General features: G+C 35.4%; 1 protein-coding gene across 7 annotated transcripts in view; it reads left to right on the top strand.

The window, feature by feature from the left end:
• oxr1a (oxidation resistance 1a) overlaps positions 1-16,764 on the top strand; it is a 310,698-nt gene extending 293,934 nt beyond the window's left edge. For 4 of the 7 annotated variants that reach the window (NM_001114444.2, XM_087286147.1, XM_087286148.1 and 1 more), the window contains 6 exon segments: positions 51-131; positions 3,818-3,943; positions 9,205-9,357; positions 12,033-12,128; positions 12,269-12,342; positions 15,044-16,764. In NM_001114444.2, the coding sequence (NP_001107916.2) occupies positions 51-131; positions 3,818-3,943; positions 9,205-9,357; positions 12,033-12,128; positions 12,269-12,342; positions 15,044-15,179 (666 nt within the window). In that variant the 3' untranslated portion in view covers positions 15,180-16,764. 7 annotated transcript variants of the gene reach the window in all.
• Positions 16,765-19,455: the final 2,691 nt, after the last annotated feature.

Genomic DNA, 19,455 nt, shown 5'->3' with positions numbered 1-19,455 from the left:
TCCTGTCGTCCTGCTCAGCGGTGTGGTTGTGTCCCTTTTCTCTGGAGCAGGTAGTGTCGTGGACTGAGTATCACCGCCGGATCGATGCGTTAAACAGTGAAGATCTGCGCTCCCTATGCAAACGCCTCCAGGTGCACAAAATCTGTAGAAACCTGCAGATGTACAACTAGGTTTTGTAGTTGCTGCGGACGGCAAGTTAGTGCTTGACACAAAAATGTTTGTGCAGAAAATTCCAGAATTTCCTAGCAAAGTCCTTAATGTGGTTTTGCAATTTTTTTAGAAGTACTACTGTGCAAAAAAAATCCTAGTTGTCCTTAAAGGAATTAGATTTATTTCTTTTTATGCATAAATTAGCCACTTTATGATCTGCTGCATTTAATTTACGAAAATTCTAAGCTCTTAGAAAGCAGAAACTAAATGAAATAAGGAATTTTCTGGATGCCATGCTTGGGAAATGGGTTGGATTTCCTCGTCTAGAAGGTTCTGAGGTTCAGGTGTTTGGGTCGAGACCTGCACTGACTGCTGTTGGTTTTTTTTTGTTGTAAACAATTGATGTAACTGAAGCAAGGCTGGTGTAACCTGAGTGTGTTCGGGCCACTAGAGGGAATGTTAACTGTCTGTGGCACTGCGTTGTAAAATAACACCACTAGTCCTGATGTAATGGGCTTTAGAGAAGTGCTTCTCAACTGGTTATGCTTTAGGAGCCAGATTTCAAGTGCTGACCTTACTCTGCACTAGAATTGATTTTAAAAGTGAACAAACTCTCCTTGCATTATATTTAAGCATTTTGCAGACCTTTTTTATTCAAAGCAACTTCAAGTTATTGCTCACAGTATCTCAGCTCAGCAGTTAACCCAATAAGTCTCAATTTAATAAATGAACTGCACAAATATAATGTTATCAGGGTTTCTGTTTCAAAACTATTCTTAATTTTTTTTTATTGTCAATTTACCGATTCACAGATGAGGACTTTAAAATATTTTAAATCCGACAAAATGTCATGAAATGAGTGTCCTTCTCAGTATTTTTGTTTTCCAATACAAATATCAACTTTATGTTGTGGCCTTAATATTTAAAACATATCTGCAGTAATTAATAATACAGTAAGTAATTTCTGTAATTACATTTAGAATTACAATGTTTATCCATACTTTACACCTTAACCCACCCTTAAATGTATCCAGACCACTGTCTAAACATTAACGGTATCCCAACTCAAAAGTGTTGTGCAAAAAATGTGAACAGAATAATATATAATATAGAATCATTTGAGAAACTATCATACACCAAGTGCAATAAGGCACAAGACATGTGGGTCCACACGCGTACACACTGCTTAATACACACAGGATGTACAGCAATACACAAATATTTTTACATATAAAAAAAATTAAGGATTGAAATGTTACAAAATATATTATTTTCCGCATAAATATAAAAAAACACTACCTACATGCCTTCTTTACCTCGGCTGGACTTTTTTTCAGTTTATTCTTGGCAATCTGCATTTGTATAATGTTATTATTATTAGTAGTAGTAGTAGTAGTATTTATTATATGCATATTTATATTTGTTTTACTAAACACAAGTTTAGATTTGTCCACCTGTCGGGTTTGGAGACGTTTATCAGCCATAAGAATAGGACGTGAGTTTGGATATAACTCAGCTGTTTGACCACACTTCGTTATTATTGTTTATTTAATCGTTTGCTGGAAATTAGATTGATTTAAAAATTTTGCGCTTAACAAATGAAATTAAATGTGTAGGCTAACGAAAGTCCTCAGTGGAATGGAGAAGGCTCATTCTTTATCCTCGTGCTGCAGATGGTCTGTTTAAAGCGTTCATTTTTTCCACTCACAGACTTCGCCATGTAAGTAGCAAATGCCCCATGGCGCAACACAACTGACCTTTAAAGGGAATGTGAGATTATTGTTTTTTTTTTTTTGCATGTTATGCTCAAAACACACCCATAACTCATTAAGTGAATAAGCGCAACCCGTTTAGACCATGTGCCAGGGCACAAACCATATTTTTCCATCCTTAAAATAGCAAGAGTGGATTCGGACATGCATTTAATGTTTTTGCACCCTGCACTTAAGACTTTATGCTTAGATCGTTAAAAATAGAGCCCATAAGATTAGTGTACTTATCCAAAATGTCCCAAATGAAGAAATGACCTCTTATGATATAAATATGAAAGGAGGAGTGAAATATGAAATTTGCTTTTACATTTTAAGTAATTGATTTGCAGATATTTGTTCTTGTTTTAAACTTACTTCATTGTGATCAATTTAACAGCAAGTAAGATATTTACTTTACCCAAATTCATTTGAATTGTTTTATCAACCTTCAGAAATTTGCACTGGAAAAAAAACAACAATACTGAAAAAAAGATTTGAATTGTCAGAAAAAAAATATTTTTGTATTCTAGGGTTTGGGCGCAGAGTTATTAGCAACATTTTTCTTTTCGTGAAACGATTTAAAAAGCAGTGGAGAGTGAAGTGTTAGTACCTCAAGGCATTGTGTCATCCTTATAATTAAAGAACATTTTGTTAGTCTCTTCAAATTAATCATTAAGTTTAAATTAAAAATAAACCTTTATAAAATCTACAGAAACTCTTCTAAATTATCAACATAACAAGGTGAATATGAAAATTGATGATTTCCACTGGTTGAGAAGCACTTATTTTAGAAAACGATGCACAGCACATCTTTTATAAATGCATAATGCCATATTCCCTAGCCAAACAAATTTCACGTTAGTATGCTCTATACAGGGGTGGACAAACTCGGTCCTGGAGGGCTCGATGTCCTGCAGAGTTTTGTTCCAACATTAATCAACCAGACCTGAACAATCAGCTAATCAGTGTCTTCAAGATCAGTAGAAAGCTTTAGGCAGGTGTATTTGATTATGGTTGGAGGTAAACTCTGCAGGACACCGGCCCTCCAGGACCGAGTTTGCCCACCTCTACTCTTTAGCTAAGTTCAGCTAGACCAGGGGTGCTCAATCCTGTTCCTGGAGATCTACCTTCCTGCAGATTTCAGTTGCTACCCATATCAAACACACCTGCCTGTAATTATGAAGTGGTGTTCAGGTCCTAACTAATTGGTTCAGGTGTGTTTGACATGGGTAGCAACTGAAATCTGCAGGAAGGTAGATCTCCAGGAACAGGTTTGAGCACCCCTGAGCTAAACAATAGCAACTCCAAACTGAGGTTGAGTTTGCGTGTTAAGTCTATCAGGCCTTTTCCAACAGATGTTTAAATACCAAATCATTGCTTCACGTGTTTAGAGATTATTTCAGAGCAGATGTTCATTTAAAAAATATAGGTCCATCTTAAACATTAATAGTAACACTTTACCAATTAGGTTTAATTTGTAAATGTTTGTTAATTACTGTACTAACATGAGCAAACGATGAACTATACATTCATCACAGTGGTTATTTATCTAAAAATAGAGTCATTGTTAGTTCTGTTAGGCTCAGTTGCCTTAACTAATGTTACCAAGCACAATTTGGATTTTAATAATGCATAAGTAAATATTTACATTTAAATTTACTATACAAACATTGTCAAAGTGATGGTTATTCCTAATTCATGTTAAGTAGACACATTCACCTTATAACTATATTCTAAACCGTGACTAAAAAAAAGTTTATTTTAGGAACTGATCAGTTAAAGGTTTGCTAAAGAACCGAATATGGCATCAGTGCAAAATCATCCTTTAATAATGCCATTATCTTTAATAGTGTTACAGTGGCATGATGCAGAATGTCACTTGATGTTTTGTCACTAATGGCGTTTTCTGTCTTTAGATCACCACGAAGGAGGATGTGAACTCCAAACATGGCACATCCATCACCGCCAGCCTGGAGCCGGAGACTTTCAAGCCGAATCTAAATGAACCCAGTGACCTTCTGGAGGCCGAGCAGATTGAGAAGGTAAGGACACGGAGAAAGAAGTCTGCCTCACAGTGTTTAATCGATCCACTGCTCCAAAAATAGGCATCCTTCCCACTGTTCACCAGTTATTGATCCTCAACCGGAGGACAGTGGAAGACATGTTAACAGACGTTTATTCACGCTCGTCATTTATGGTTAAAGGCAAAGTATTGTTTTTGTTACTGGATATTTTCAACAAGTGCAGTTTAATTTATAGACACATGACTCTTTTGAGTTAGTTCATTTAAATGAATCATGAATGAATAAACAAGGAATTAAGGGGAATTTCATCTATGATATAGTCTTATAGTGTTTTGAAGCCATATGACTGAATGAGATTTATCAATGTTCCTACGCAACTAACTGAAATATCTTGGATTACTAAATTATAGGAATTTTCTGAAACCAACTGAAATGATATGATGGGACTTTATGAAAAGTGAATGATATAAATATTTATCAATATAAATTATTGATTATTTGATTAATTTATTAATAAAAAAGACTAAAGTAAATAACAAAATCACTAAATGTAAAGAAAGAATAAATGTTTTTTTTTTTTAATCAAGTCAATTTTTAAAGTGGGAAAATTTGCAAATGATTGATGTCCATGAGACGAATAATTTGGTGTGTGCGTGTGTGCGTGTGTGCGTGTGTGCGTGTGTGCGTGTGTGCGTGTGTGCGTGTGTGCGTGTGTGCGTGTGTGCGTGTGTGTGTGTGTGTGTGTGTGTGTGTGTGTGTGTGTGTTTTCGAATTTTCAGACAATTTTACTAGTAAAAAATTCATGAACTAATGACTCTTGAGTTGGTTCATTTAAATGAATCAACCCAATGAACTGGCAACTAACTGAAATATTCTTGATTTCTAAAATTAAAAATAAAAAGCACGTTATAGAAGTGCTTTGAAACTATTTTCAAAATTTATGAAAACAAAATTATATGAATATTTGTTAATAATAATAATGATAAAAACCTCCAAGCAAATCACTAAATGTAAAGAAAAAAGTTAGGGTGCTTTCACACCTACACTTTTGTTTCGTAACCTGTCTCGTTTGCCCAGTTAGCGCGGTTCCTTTGGCATATGTGAAACCACCAGTCCTGCTCGGATGCGCGCCAAATCAATAGCTCTGAGATCGCTTGAATGAGGTGGTCTCGGCTTGATTAAAACGAACTCTGAAGCGGATCGATTGCAGTGAGAAAGCAAACGATCCGAGCCTGGTTATATCAGTGTTTTATGGATATGTAATCATTCTTTTATCACATTTTACCTGTTTTTGTGTTTTGTTTTACTCATTTTTATTATTTGTTTTTATTTTTATTTTACTTGTTTCTTTTATTCTTGTTTATGTAAAGCACTTTGAATTGCCACTGTGTATGAAATGTGCTATATAAATAAACTTGCCTTGCCTTGCCTAATAGGCATACGGCTATATGAAGAGAGAATTATGAGTAGGGTGGGAGGTCATTCAACAGACATCCCAAGTCTCCCTGAAGTTTCGGTAGTCTCCCGCAAATTGAGACACTACAGGATGCCCGCAAACGAGTGATAATCTTCCGGTAATCACGCATCTCCCTCCCGGTCCTCAAATTCGTCGCGCACCCTTCTCACCCCTCCCCACTGCATCCCTCCTCGCTCTTCAAACACGTCGCGCGCACCTTGTCAAACACCACCAAACCTCCCCCTGACAGCTGAGCGGGACTCTGCTTAATAAACGTGAAACTCTGACCAATGTGAGGAGAGTTTACTTGCACGTGACTTGTTTTAGCTCTTTTGGTTCGTTTAGAAACTTTGCAGTGTGAAAGTGAACCGCTCCAAGAGCAAAGAGCAACAATGTAATAATTTTAATCCGTTTCGAAACAACTGAATCGATTCACAGGTGTGAAAGCACCCTTAGATAATTAGCAAATGGTTGGTGCCCATGGTAGTATTAATTTGGTGTTTGTGTATGTGTTAGACAATTTTACCAATAAAAAAGATTATTATCAAAAATAATTCATGATAAATGTATTACTTATAATAGTTTATTATTACATTTATTAATAATACGTTATTTAAAAAATAAATATGTTGTTTTATTGATCTTTAGCTTTTTTTTTGTTTGTCATTTTAGCAACGTTAATACTTATTAATCTGCATATGATTGGTGCTCATGGGTGCATTATTTTGTTATTTGGTGGTAATATATTTTAAATTAACTTTATTATTTTTCCAGTTCTTATTATAATTTTAGACAATATTATGTATTGTCATACTTAGTGATCTTTAGGTTTTATTTCAATTTATAGTTCAGTTTTAGTTTTTATTTTACTAGTGAATCTGATTAAATAATTTAATAATATATGGAGATAATACTAAAATAAATCTGAAACGGACTTAAATTTAAATCATAAAGTTTTTTTTAATAATCTTCACGACAGCAAGCATATTTATTTCACCTCTCAGTCACCTATCTCCATAATATTCAGACATGACTGCTAGGCATGGGCTGGTTTAAGATTGTGACGGTATGATAACATTGGATAAGAATATCACGGATTGACGGTATTGTGATTTACTGCTTTAAAATATGTTCCTTTTATATGTCTGGTAAAAAAAACAACAACTTTTTCTCCATTGAATACAGTATATATTTAATTTAAAGAAACATTTAAAGTACTTTGGCACAGTAAACATGTCAGGCTAAATAATTTAAATAAATCATTAACTTCTGCTGTCTTCATTAGTTTCGAAAGCACAGCATTTTGTTTTTGCTATATAAATTGAGATATGAAGACAATTCCGTCAAATGACTTAATGACGTTTTGATTGGAATGATTTTGAGGGGGAGAGCATAAATATGTAATAAATTACAAGCGTATATAAATACAACAGAAACATATGAAATAAAACAATGCTTTATGATTTTCAGGGTAGTCAAATGGTATTTGAGTACAGAAAAGTAATTATCAATAGTAAAATACCACCATAGTCTTCATCATTTAAATAATTCAAAAAAATTCATGTTATCGAAGCTGCAAAGAGTACAATTTCTTGTGCCCGGATACTTGAAACTTGCTTGAAATACTCAAACAGGCCTTGAAAACAAATGGAAATGATGAAAGTCCACTCTGTTATGGATCAACCTTGCAATAACTTCACAAATCACATGTTCTGAACTGTCGTGCCTGATGGTCTATTAGTCCTGGACATTGTAGATCCTGCGATGTGACTATTGTAGATGCACACATTACAATATCAATGCCAAAACGATATATTGTGCAGCCCTGGCCTTGACTTTTCCAAACCACGGCAAACTTTAAAATGGTTATCGTCCGATGCCTAATGACTGCCCGATCTTCAGATCTGATCTCCTTGAGCCATTTGAGATGTGTTTTGTTGTGCAGCTGTTTAAGTTATTGTGTCCTGCGGCTGAACATCAGCTCTCTGTGAATGAATCACCTGAGGTGGCCTCTCGCGCTGCCCTTTATTCAGACGCAGACCTGTTTTGTTGGTAAATCAAATAAAGTTGTGTCGTTGCGCAGAGTAATTCAATGCTCAGGGAATGCCTGGAGCCGCTGGAGGACACAGACAGCGCTGAACACTGTATATATACTGTATATGTGCTGTTCGGCTGCCTGTGTCTGCTGGTGTGAAAAGGTCAGTGCTTCTGTAATTGGGCTCTTAATGTGTCGCCCTTTCTGCTGCTATGATCCTGCACACTTCTTTTATTCGTTCGCCATCCCTTCATACTCGCCAGTCATGTTCTCCTGTTGTTCATTCATTCATTCATTTTCTTGTCGGCTTAGTCCCTTTATTAATCCGGGGTTGCCACAGCGGATTGAACCGCTAACTTATCCAGCAAGTTTTTTCGCAGCGGATGCCCTTCCAGCCGCAACCCATCTCTGGGAAACATCCACACACACATTCACACACACACTCATACACTACGGACAATTTAGCCTACCCAATTCACCTGTAGCGCATGTCTTTGGACTGTGGGGGAGACCCACCCGAAGGCAGGGAGAACATGCAAACTCCCCACAGAAACACCAACTGAGCCGAGGTTCGACCCAGCGACCTTCTTGCTGTGAGGCGACAGCACTACTACTGCGCCACTGCCTCGCCCTCTCCTGTTGTTTTCCACTTTTTTTTTTTTTTTTTTTTTAAAGTACAAATTAAATCAAAACAAACCTAATGATTTTGTTGAGTTTTATGGTAATCAATTCGACTGTGCATGTCAATGAGAAAGACAAAAAGTTTGCCTTTGGAATGTAAATTAAAATCTGAAAATGCACCTCCTGTTTATTTTCAGTTAAATTGTCAAATTACGTCTGTCTGAGGCAGGGCCGGATTAAGAACACATTGGGCCCTGGTTTTCCAGCAGTCTTATTTTGGAATTTATTTATTGTGGCATTTATGCTTATTGTAGAGTTTTATGCATTTACTATTGTAGGGTTTATTTAAAATTTTATTCAGAATTGAAATTAAAGGGGCATAGTACCACAAAATGTAACATTTTCTCACCGATTACTCACTCAAGTGATTTCAAAAGTTTATGAATTTGATGAACACAAGCCAAGTTTTTCTGGAGAATGTTTATTAATCTGAGGTCACCAAAGCGGAATGATGAAAGTCATCCATGAAAGTCAATGGCTGTTTTTCAACATCCTTCAGTTTGTTCAGAAGGTTAAAACAAGTTGAGGATTAACTGCTGATACAATAACTAACAATTCTGTCAACATAAAAAAGAATAATTTTAGTTTTCCAACAGTCTTATTTTATTTATTGTGGCATTTGTGCTTATTGTAGAGTTTTATTTGTTTACTATTGTACGTTTGTTTTGTTTTTGAAAGTTAAACTTGAAATTAAAGAGAAAGTTCACCCAAAATTTTAATTTCGTCAATATTTACTAACCACTCAAGTGATTCCAAACGTTTATAAATTTTCTTTCTTCTGCTGAACACAAACCAAGTTTTTTTCTTTAGTTAAAATAGTAGTCAATGGCTGGTTTTTCAACATCCTTCAGAAACGTTTAAAACAAGTGGAGGATTTAATGCTGACAGAAAAAAAAATACCTTGGGTGAACTATCCCTTTAAGAATAAATTAGAAGTATTTTCACATTAACTAATGTAGTTTGCTAATGTTTACTAATGGAATGTTATTGTAAAGTGTCACCAGTTTAATAGTTGTTATCCTTTTTTTTCTCTGTCATTGTGTCATTAATATAGTTTTATGCAAATGGTTCATCACTGATTTATTGTCCTTTTTTCCCCCCACTCAGTTGGCAAAACATCTTCCACCCAGAACCATCGGTTACCCCTGGAATCTGGCCTTCAGCACATCTAAACATGGCATGAGCATTAAGACTTTGTACAGAGCGATGCAGGACCAAGACTCTCCAATGCTGCTGGTCATCAAAGACAGTGATGGACAGGTCAGACTTTCTCTTCATCTCTTAAAGTGACTCCGTTTTCAAAAGTAGATTTTTAACACCATTGGCTTTCGCTTGTTGTGTGACCAGGAACTAAGTAAAGGTATTGTCTAAAGGTTTCTCTAATATTCAGCATAAGTAAATGCATATAAGTTATATTTTTATTTATTTCTCACTGGACAATATTAATAGTTCATTTTTATAAAAAACATTTTATTAAACTGTTACATTCATTTAAATGAGGGTTGTTCTGCACAATTCATCTTACAGTAAATCACAATCTACTGGACTGTATTGCTTTTAATGACTGCAGGAGGTTTTTTTTTATTAAATGAACTCTCTTAAGAACATTTTTAGCAAAGTGTAGTTTTAAAAAGTATAGTTTTTATCATGTATTAACGCTAAAAAGCTTATTTCATTTATGTATCTTTATGGTATATTGTATATTTATTAATGAAAAGTTCTTGCCAAGTATATAGCCTTTGTTGCTGACGGTGTAAATAAAAATTCATCATCATTGTCATCGTCATTAAAATGAGAGTTTGAGAGTTTAACTTGATTAAGATGAAAAAATAATACATATTTATGTTTTTCAAAATGTATTCAAATTTTAAAAATAGTAACCTACTATAAAAACTCAACGTGATGTAGTCTTTTGTATGCCATCTGTTATATTTCCTGTTTAATAAATTGTTTTTAAGGTTTATAGTTCTTTTAAAACTGAAAACTCTATCATCATTTATTTACCCGTTCACTTGTCATATTTGAGTTTCTTTCATCTGTTGAACACAAAAGAAGATATTTTGAAAAATGTTGGAAACCTGTAACCACTGACTTCAATGATTATGTAAGTCAGTGGTTAACTGATACGCCCCGTAAGGGCTAAACATAATTATGACAACCCAATATCTTTTAAATTCCTCTGAGACGTTAGCTGCTATGAATCGACACAGACAATGGATGTGGCAAAAAGTGTCTCGCTTTATTTACAAGAATAAGTATAAGAAAGATAAATATTCAGTCACCCAAAGTATATTTACAAATGTGTACAATAAATGCAAAATAAGCACATTGAACCTCACATTGAACCTCACTAAAACTGAAAGCATACAGAGGGTAGCACCTGCTTCTAACCTAAAGGATTAACAGGGAATCATCTACGTCAGGGTTGGCCAACCCTGTTCCTGGAGAGCCACCTTCCTGCAGATTTCAGTTGCAACCCATATCAAACACACCTGCCTGTAATTATCACGTGATGTTCCTAATTAATTGGTTCAGGTGTGTTTGATATGGGTAGCAACTGAAATCTGCAGGGAGGTGGCTCTCCAGGAACAGGGTTGGCCACCCCTAATCTACGTGATCATCTATGTAATATGTAAGTCACGTGATGTACTTTACTTTTACTTCCCTTTTAGTAGATTTGAGCAGTTTAGATAGATGTACACAGGGTGTCTGTGGGGTCTTAAAAAGTATTAAAAGTTGATAAATCAATTATGAGAAATTTAAGGCACTAAAAAAGTATTAAAAAGTCTTAATCGCGTTTTTGTGAGGTCTTAAATTTTGTTTAAGTGTTGTCCAAAGTGTTTGACTCCAAAAAAGCATAAATATATTTATTTTCCTCCTCATATTAACAACAACAGCATGCTCGATCCACGTGATTGCTTCGAGCCGGGGAGCGTCTGGCCAAGCTCCTCCATCCAGGTGATGTCACGTAATTTGCGACAAATGCGGGAAGGTGATGTGACGCTCTCTACATGTAGCAATATCATAGAGCCAAACAGACGGCAAAATGGGAAAATATAAGTTTGCATACTCCTGGTTGGAGAAAGAGGAGTTAAAACTGTGGCTAAATCCTGTCGCTGAAAACAACCACGTAATTTATTCTTTCAAGCTTTGTTTCTTCCAAGCTTTTTTTTTTCTTCCAAGAGTTCTGTTGCACGGTTGTGCTCTATTGATTTATTAAACTACAACTGCTTATTAACAACTGTTTATGAAGTTAAAGGTTTGATGTACTGATTAGAACTTGAAGTGGCGATGAGGTCTTAAAATATTCTAAGAAGGTCTTTAAAAAGTCTTAAAAAGGTATTTTAAACTTCCTTTGGGATTCCTGCATATACCCTGTGTACAACTCAAACACTGAAGCAAAGCAGAGAACAGGTCATACACACAGGTGTCACACAGAAAGAAAGAGCAGTGACGAGATAAAGGATTCCCCCCAGTCTGTTCTGGGTTGTCACTGGAGCACTTAAATGATCATCTTCTCATTGGTCCACTCATGAAAACTCAGCGAGTCAATCGGAACGCCTAACTTTTAGAAGGATAGCAGGCAGCAAATTAAAACAGAAAGGCACGTAACATTAACCGTTTCTGACATTTTTCAAAACATCTTCTTTTGGTGTTTAACAAAGGTTAGAACCAATTTAGGAAGAGTAAACGGTGAGTAAATTTGAGCTATCCCTTTAATATTTTCTCATAGCATGATCATTGTGGTATAATCATCTTAAATTAGATGAGTTTCCGTTTTGGCTTTGGTACTGATCTAATGGATCTAATAATGTAATGTGTCTAATAACTCATCTAATGTATGACCCAGATGTGCACATTGAATATGATCTCATACAAAGTGTCCCTTTTTAAGTGTTTTCTCACTGACAGATTCTGTCTCTGTGCTCTTGTAGATATTTGGGGCTTTGGCATCAGAACCCTTCAAAGTCAGCGAGGGTTTTTATGGCACTGGAGAGACTTTCCTCTTCACCTTCTATCCAGAGTTTGAGGTTTGTGTTTTGTTGCACGCTGTCAGTTTGAAATCAATTCAGATCATGTCTGTCATTTGGCATTTTCATAATTAAAAGCGTTCAGTATTTAAATAGCACTGAGTTTGCTTGTGCTAAAATGCTGTTTCTCTCGCTGGCAGGCGTATAAATGGACTGGCGATAATCTGTTCTTTATTAAAGGAGACATGGACTCTTTAGCCTTCGGTGGAGGAAGGTCAGTAAATCAGACCAGAGAACTCTAACATGATCTTTTGCATGCTGATTTCCATTTGTGTATGTAAAATATGTCAATGCAAAAGCTAAACATGCTTGTTTACTTCATTACTACCAATCTCAGTGTTATAAAGGTCTAGTACAGATGTCTGTGACCTGCTCAGCAGCATTCTTCTTAAACCGTTCTCGATGACAGAAGCTGAGTTAAAGTGAAACTGGAAGTAGTATATCACAGTTTGTTCTAATGCATAGTAATGCTCACTTTAGAGACTTTTGAGATTAGCATCGATTCTTACAATACTGTTTAAAAGATTTGGGGTTGGTAAAGTTTAATGTTGTCCTATTTTTTTACCAAAAAAACTGTAATTTAAAAATATGAATTATTCTTAAAGGAATAGTTCATCTTAAAATGAAAAATAGCCTATTGTTTTGTCACCCTTAAGCCATTCTTTGTGTATATGACTCCCTTGTCTTTAAATGGCTCTTCAAAGGTTGTATAATGATGTTAGATATGGGCTTTTTTCATTTTTACTTCCTTAAGCACTTAAATCCATCATAATACTAACCCATATGCTGTCAATACTAATAATAATAATGAATAAAAATTCATACATGGTTTTCGCTACATTCATTCTTCCATGGCGGGGCAGCACACCAAAATTCCTTCCCGCCACGGCTACATTACATCTTCTCATTCGAAACCTTCAGTTGTTGCTGTTTGTTTTTTATAATCTGTGCTTAAGCAGCATAAATTTGAGGACGCGCAAGAAGTTTTGTTCATGCATAGAGGAAATCAGCACGCAAGCAGAGATTCGCATGCTTATATTACATGAATGCGATCTCAACTTGTGATACTGCACTCACAACATTTGTCATTGAAATAAACCCATAGGCAGTTGGTGTTATCACTGCCAATAGCCTAGTGGTAAGTGTGTCGACTTACTGTAGAACACTGAGGTGCTCATGGTGACCCAAGTTCTGGAGGTCTTTCTTTCTCTCTCTGCTCCCCATGCTTTCCTGTCTCCGCTATACTGTCCAAAATAAATAAATAAAGGTTAAAAGTCTTATTAAAAAGAAAGTATCACTGACTTACGATGGCTGCCGTGCTGACAGTACATAACATTTTACTAGTTATTTTAGATTGAGCTTTAGTATTGAGCTTATTACAGTATTCAGTGCAATTTTAAGACGTAGTTAAAGTTAATTTGGCAAGTTATTGGACAACAGTGAAACAGTGAAAATACACAAAAATAAATATTAATACATATATAAATAAAAATAAATAAACTAATAAAATATGAATAAATAAAAATTTTATAAATAAATGAAAATAAATAAACTAATTAATTAACCAATGAATAATTTAAATAAAACAAATTTTAAATTAATATAAATAAATGAAAATAAATTAATTAATAAATGAATAAAGAAACAATAAATAAAAATATAAATAAATAAATGTTATAATTTTATAGAAGTAAAAATAAATAAACCAATAAAAAATATATAACTTTTAATAAAAAAACAAATAAATGAAAATAAATAAACTAATGAATTAAAATATAAATACATAAAAAATAAAAAAAATATATAAATAATGTAATAAACTAATAAACAAATAAATAAATAAATAAATAATAATAAATATAAATAAATTAAAAATATATATATATTTACAAAAATGCAGACAAGAAAATGAATGAAAAAATGAATAAAAAGAACAAACATAATAATAATAATAATAGTAATAATAAAAATAATTCCTTACATTTTATGTAGCGCTTTTCTGGGCACTAAAATCGCTTTACACAATGGGGGAGACTCTCCTCATCCACCACTAATAAATAAACCAATAAATAAAAATAAATAAACAAATAAATGAATAATATAAATAAATAAAATAAATAAATATTTACTGTTCTACAGTCCCACACAGTCTGTTTACCACTAAAGACGATGACAAACAAGAAAACTAGTTAGTTTGGCATTACTGTATGATATTATATGGTATATTACTCTACAATGCCACATTCCCACAAGACTCATCTATTTCTAGAGCTCTGTCATACGATCAGTCAGAGATCAGTCAAGAATTCATCCAGAGCATGCATTTGGCAGGTACCAAAAGTCAGTGATTGAGTTTATAATCTAAAAGTTTGAAATATTTTGTTACAAACATGTATTTTGTTGCACATGGGTTAATTTTATGGTGGATTTATGCACTTTTGTTCCCTACCCAAAACCATTATACAGCAGGGAAGAGCCAGGATCAAATTTAAAAGTATTCCGACTGTGTTTGTCTCATGGAAAAAAGACATACATCGTAATGTACATGATTTTGATTTTGGAGTGAGATATTCCTTTAAGACTGTAAAGCTAAATTTTCAGCAACATTACTCTTCTTAAAAAACACATATTATTGTGATTACAATTATTATTATGAATGCCGAAAACTGCACTGCTTCATCCATGATAATCTCTCTGATTAAAAAGTGTACATTTGATTTTATTTTACACTCAGTGTTGATCAATTTAAAGCGGCTGTGTGTAAGAGTTTACATGTATTGATCACGTTTTATTGACAATATGTGAACAGAAACTCAAGAACTCAACGTTTTTGTCAGGAAAATCAAACGCATGTGACATTTACACACTCTCAAGAGAACAAATGCTTCATTTGAGCTTGTTTCCCTCCCTTTCAGCGGCGAATTCGGCCTTTGGCTGGACGGGGATCTTTACCACGGCAGGAATCACTCATGCAAAACCTTCGGGAATCCCATGCTCTCCATGAAGGAGGATTTCTTCGTGCAGGATATTGAGATCTGGTCGTTCGAGTAGCAGCTCATAAGGAGGAGGTACCTTTTTGGTTGTGAGTTGGAAAGAGGAACTGGACGTCGGGCAGATCCCAAACCTTACCGCGGCTCCCAGGAAGCCCCGAAACGGACGCTACTGTTACCGCGCTTGTCGTATGTTACTCCTGCATTTAATACAGAGCTCTTCTTCGTGCTGTTTAGTATGTGTGTGTTTTGTTCAAGCCGTGTGCAGCGTCAATAACGGAACAGGAGGATGTGACGAGAGACCCGGGCGTGAGCACTTTTTTAAACAATCGGCACGGATTTGGGCTGCCCGTGAACTGCCAATGTCCAGTTTTCACCTGCGCTGAAGCGCCAGGAGTCTGTTGAAGAGCTGGTGTTAGCCGATAGGACATCACTACTGCAATGAGGGAGGGGGGGCGCAAAAAATACAACAGATAAAAGAAAAGCAAACGGCTGGAAACACATTCCCTCGCTCTCAGAGGAAGAATATGCATTTTTGGGGGGGTCAGTCTTCTACGAGAAGACATCGGTGGTTTCCTTCGAGGCAGAATATTCAAGTGTCGTGAAATTCGTAGTCTTTCTGTCGTCCACTATCATAGCACACACACACACACCATGTCGAAGCACATAATCGGAAACCCCATAGTCGTAATGTTCTGTTCAGTGGGTTTTACGTGTGCGTGTGGCTAACATTGAGCCCCCTCCGCTTGGGACGGGGCCCACTTTTACTGTTCGTAGGCAGAAATGTGTCGCAATAGATTTGTGGAATATGCAAATTCCTGTTCTGTGACCTCAAATAATCCAAACGGGGCACTGTTTTTTTTGTTGTTCTCCCCGTATCTCTTTCCGAGAGACCTTTTACGTCTTGACGGATTAACTGCTTTTCTGGGTATCAGAGACGTGGTTTAATTGTTTGTTTTCATGAATATAATGACAATTCTATATTTATGTATATGATTATATATATAAATGCATATATATAATACACAAATATATAAATATAATGATATATATATTGCTGTTAAGTGTGACAGTGATCTTTTTTTGTGCTGATATCTCAGCTGTTACTAAAATAATGTATATTACCCTGTAAATTAATGTTAAAATAGTAGATTTGTTCCTATATATATAAATATATAAACCAATATACAGTGTGTGGATTGGTGGGTTGCTTCTCGCACTTTATTAATCTAGTTTCAAGCCAGGTTCTCATTAGCAGTAGCAGTACAGTATATATTTTTGTTTATATCTGTCTTTTAGATAATAGAGTAAATGACTTGTTTATAAAGAGCTTGCTGCTACTGTGGAGAGGAAAAGATCTCAGCGCTCGAGCACAGGGTCAAATGTGACGGACTCCAGCAGGACAGTCTCTTCTTCTCACATGTCCTGTCCCAGCATTTTTATTTTTATTGTTTTTAGTTTTTCGGTCCGTTTTTTTTTCGGTGTCTAGATTGACTGTGCAACACAGCGAGAGGAGCGCGCGCGTCCTTTCAGAGTCGCAGATGAGAAGTGCAAACAAATCCTTCATCTACTTCACCGGAATATATTGTTACAGTGATGTACAAAAATCAATGAATACTAATAAATTGTTGTAACCTGGGACAGAATCAGGTCTCGTGTCGCTTTTATTTCGTGTGTTGCTCTGATCTCTTCGCTGTTTGAATAGTTGACATTAGGGCTGAACAATATATCGTTTGAGCATCGATATCGCAATGTGTGTATCCGCAATAGTCACCGCAGGATTAGATTGTTTATTAAAGATATTCATTCATTTTCCCTTAATTTATCAGGGGTCACCACATCGAAATGAACCGCCAACTTATCCAGCATATGCTTTACATAGCAGATGCTTTTTCAGCTGCAACCCAGTACTGGGAAACACTCATTCACACCAGTAAACTATGGCCAATTTAGTTTATTTAAATCACCTATAGCGAATAGGACTGTGGGGGAAACCGGAGCACCGGGAGGAAATCTACGTGTATATGGGGAGAACATGCAAACTCCACACAGAAGTGCCAACTGACCCAGCTGAGGCTTGAACCAGCAACCTTCTTGCTGTGAGGCAACAGTGCTAACCACTGAGCCACCTTGTCACCACAAAAGAAGAAATGTTAGAAAAAAGGACATCCATGGTGTGAACATAAATGCTGTCTACCAGGCATGTATCGGTCCTGGAGGGCCGGTGTCCTGCAAAGTTTAGTTCCAACCCCAATCAGACACACCGTGGCTAGCTAATCAAGCTCTAACTAGGCTTTCTAGAAACATCCTTGCAGGTGTGTTGAAGCAAGTTGGAGCTAAAATCTGGAGGACACCAGCCCTCCGGGATCGAGTTTGGACACCCCTGCTGTATACTATTGAAGTCAATGGCTGTTACTCCCATTAACGTTTTTCAGTATATCTTATTTGGGTTCAACAAAGAAACTCAAACTGGTTTGAAACAATTAAGTGAAGGCTGAGTAAATGATGATGAGTAAAGTAGTTCATTCTGGGGTGAACTGTCGCTTTAAATAAACTTCCTGATTTGGAATGCAGGCTGTGGATTAAAGGTAATAATGCTGAAGACAAGGCCCGGTTTCGATTGATTCTTTACCTCAATGGACCATCAGAAGCCACAAGTTTTGCAAGTGACATTAATAATAATAATAATAATAATGCATTTTATTTAAAGGTGCCTTTCATGAGACTCAAGGTCACCGTACAGGACAGCTAGAACAATCAGTTCAAGTAAAAACACAATAAAAATAATAAATGGGGAAGTATTTGGACAATTGTTTGGTTACAAATAAGATAAAAGAAATATCTTTTAAACTAATTCATAAATTCTACCCGATCAAACATTTTCTCGGTAAATTTAATAAGGATATTGATATAAATTGCTCTTTTTGTTCTTTGCATTTGGAAAGTGTACCCCACATCTTTAAAAGAAAATGTACTCTTTAATTTTAATTTGCAGTTTCAAAAAGTATTTTTAGATATTCAGATTATCATTATTAAAATAATGAAGTTTTTGTTATAAATCTATTTATTTGTTTCTTAATTTATTTTATGTTTACGTTTTATAATGAACTGAAAAATATAGAAGTCAATGGTTGCATGTTTTTAGCTTTCTTCAAAATGTCTCTTGTTCAACATAAGGAAACTCGTATAGCTTTTTGGAACTATTTGAGGGAGCAGAAAGTTTCCATAACTAATGCTACCCGTTTAAGTTTCTTATCTTACAAATCAGTAAATCTCTGGCCGTTCATATCTTTGTTTACATCTATAGTCCGCTTCCGGTCGAGTAAATAAATGAAGCTTCATTCACGCTAATGAGAGAGTCTGGATGGTGAGCAGGTGTCCAGATTACTGTGACAGCAGGGCCTGTAATAAACCCACACACACCTGTGAGAGTGTAAATGCAGCTGCCTTGGGCTCATTTACAACACTAAATATAACGCGAACTTTATAGCCGTCATAGCTGATATCTAGACTCATTTAATATATAATTTAGTTTGGTTTGTTTTGTCAAAATGACGTTATTTTTGTTCTGCTGGTGTTAGATCGCCACCTGGCGGACATATTGTGTACATTGCTCAAACGTGACTAGCTTTAGTCAGCAAACGTTCGTCGATCAAACTATGATTTAAAGATGACTTTAAGTCTTTACAATGTGTTGTAATGTTTCAAACTTTATTTCAATCCATATGTAAGACCAAATATATATATATATACAAAAAGACAAATTGTATGAAAATAGTTCATTGAATGGCTCCACACAGACAGAAATGCATTCAAATACAAATTAATTCATTGAATCGCAAGCTCATGGTTCACACAACCTAATTAAATCTTCAAATTAAAGCTCTTGTCTGCTTCCTTTTAGTGGTGGCAACAAAATTTAACATAATTAAAAGAGAATAACGGAAGGCCCCATGTGAAAATCATGACAAAAGTCTGAAACCGTAATAAAGATGTGGGAAACGCACTACAAATGAGATGCAGTCCCAATGATTGTCCTTAGTCTCTTGAAAACAATCTACATAAATTTAACAGTCCAGCAGTCTAGTGGTTTGAATCACTCTGAACTGATGCAATAACTTAGTTTGTACTCAGCAATGCATTAAAAACATGCATTTCTGGCTCAATTACACAGTGAAATGTCACGCTAATGAAGAAATAATTGTAACACAATTTGATGGCTGACTTTAAAAATAAAGCAAAGTATTTTCCTCCTTTAATAGCAGGGTTTAAGGCAGATTCTTTTACATCATTAGTACGAAAACAGACAGATTAATACAAAACACTGAAGAATTCCC

Source organism: Danio rerio, chromosome 16, assembly GCF_052040795.2.
Source record: "Danio rerio strain M-AB ecotype USA chromosome 16, GRCz13ab, whole genome shotgun sequence".
Classification (NCBI taxonomy): Eukaryota; Metazoa; Chordata; class Actinopteri; order Cypriniformes; family Danionidae; genus Danio; species Danio rerio.
The sequence above is the reverse complement of the archived record's forward strand: the minus strand, read 5'-3'. Positions and strand labels throughout refer to the sequence as shown.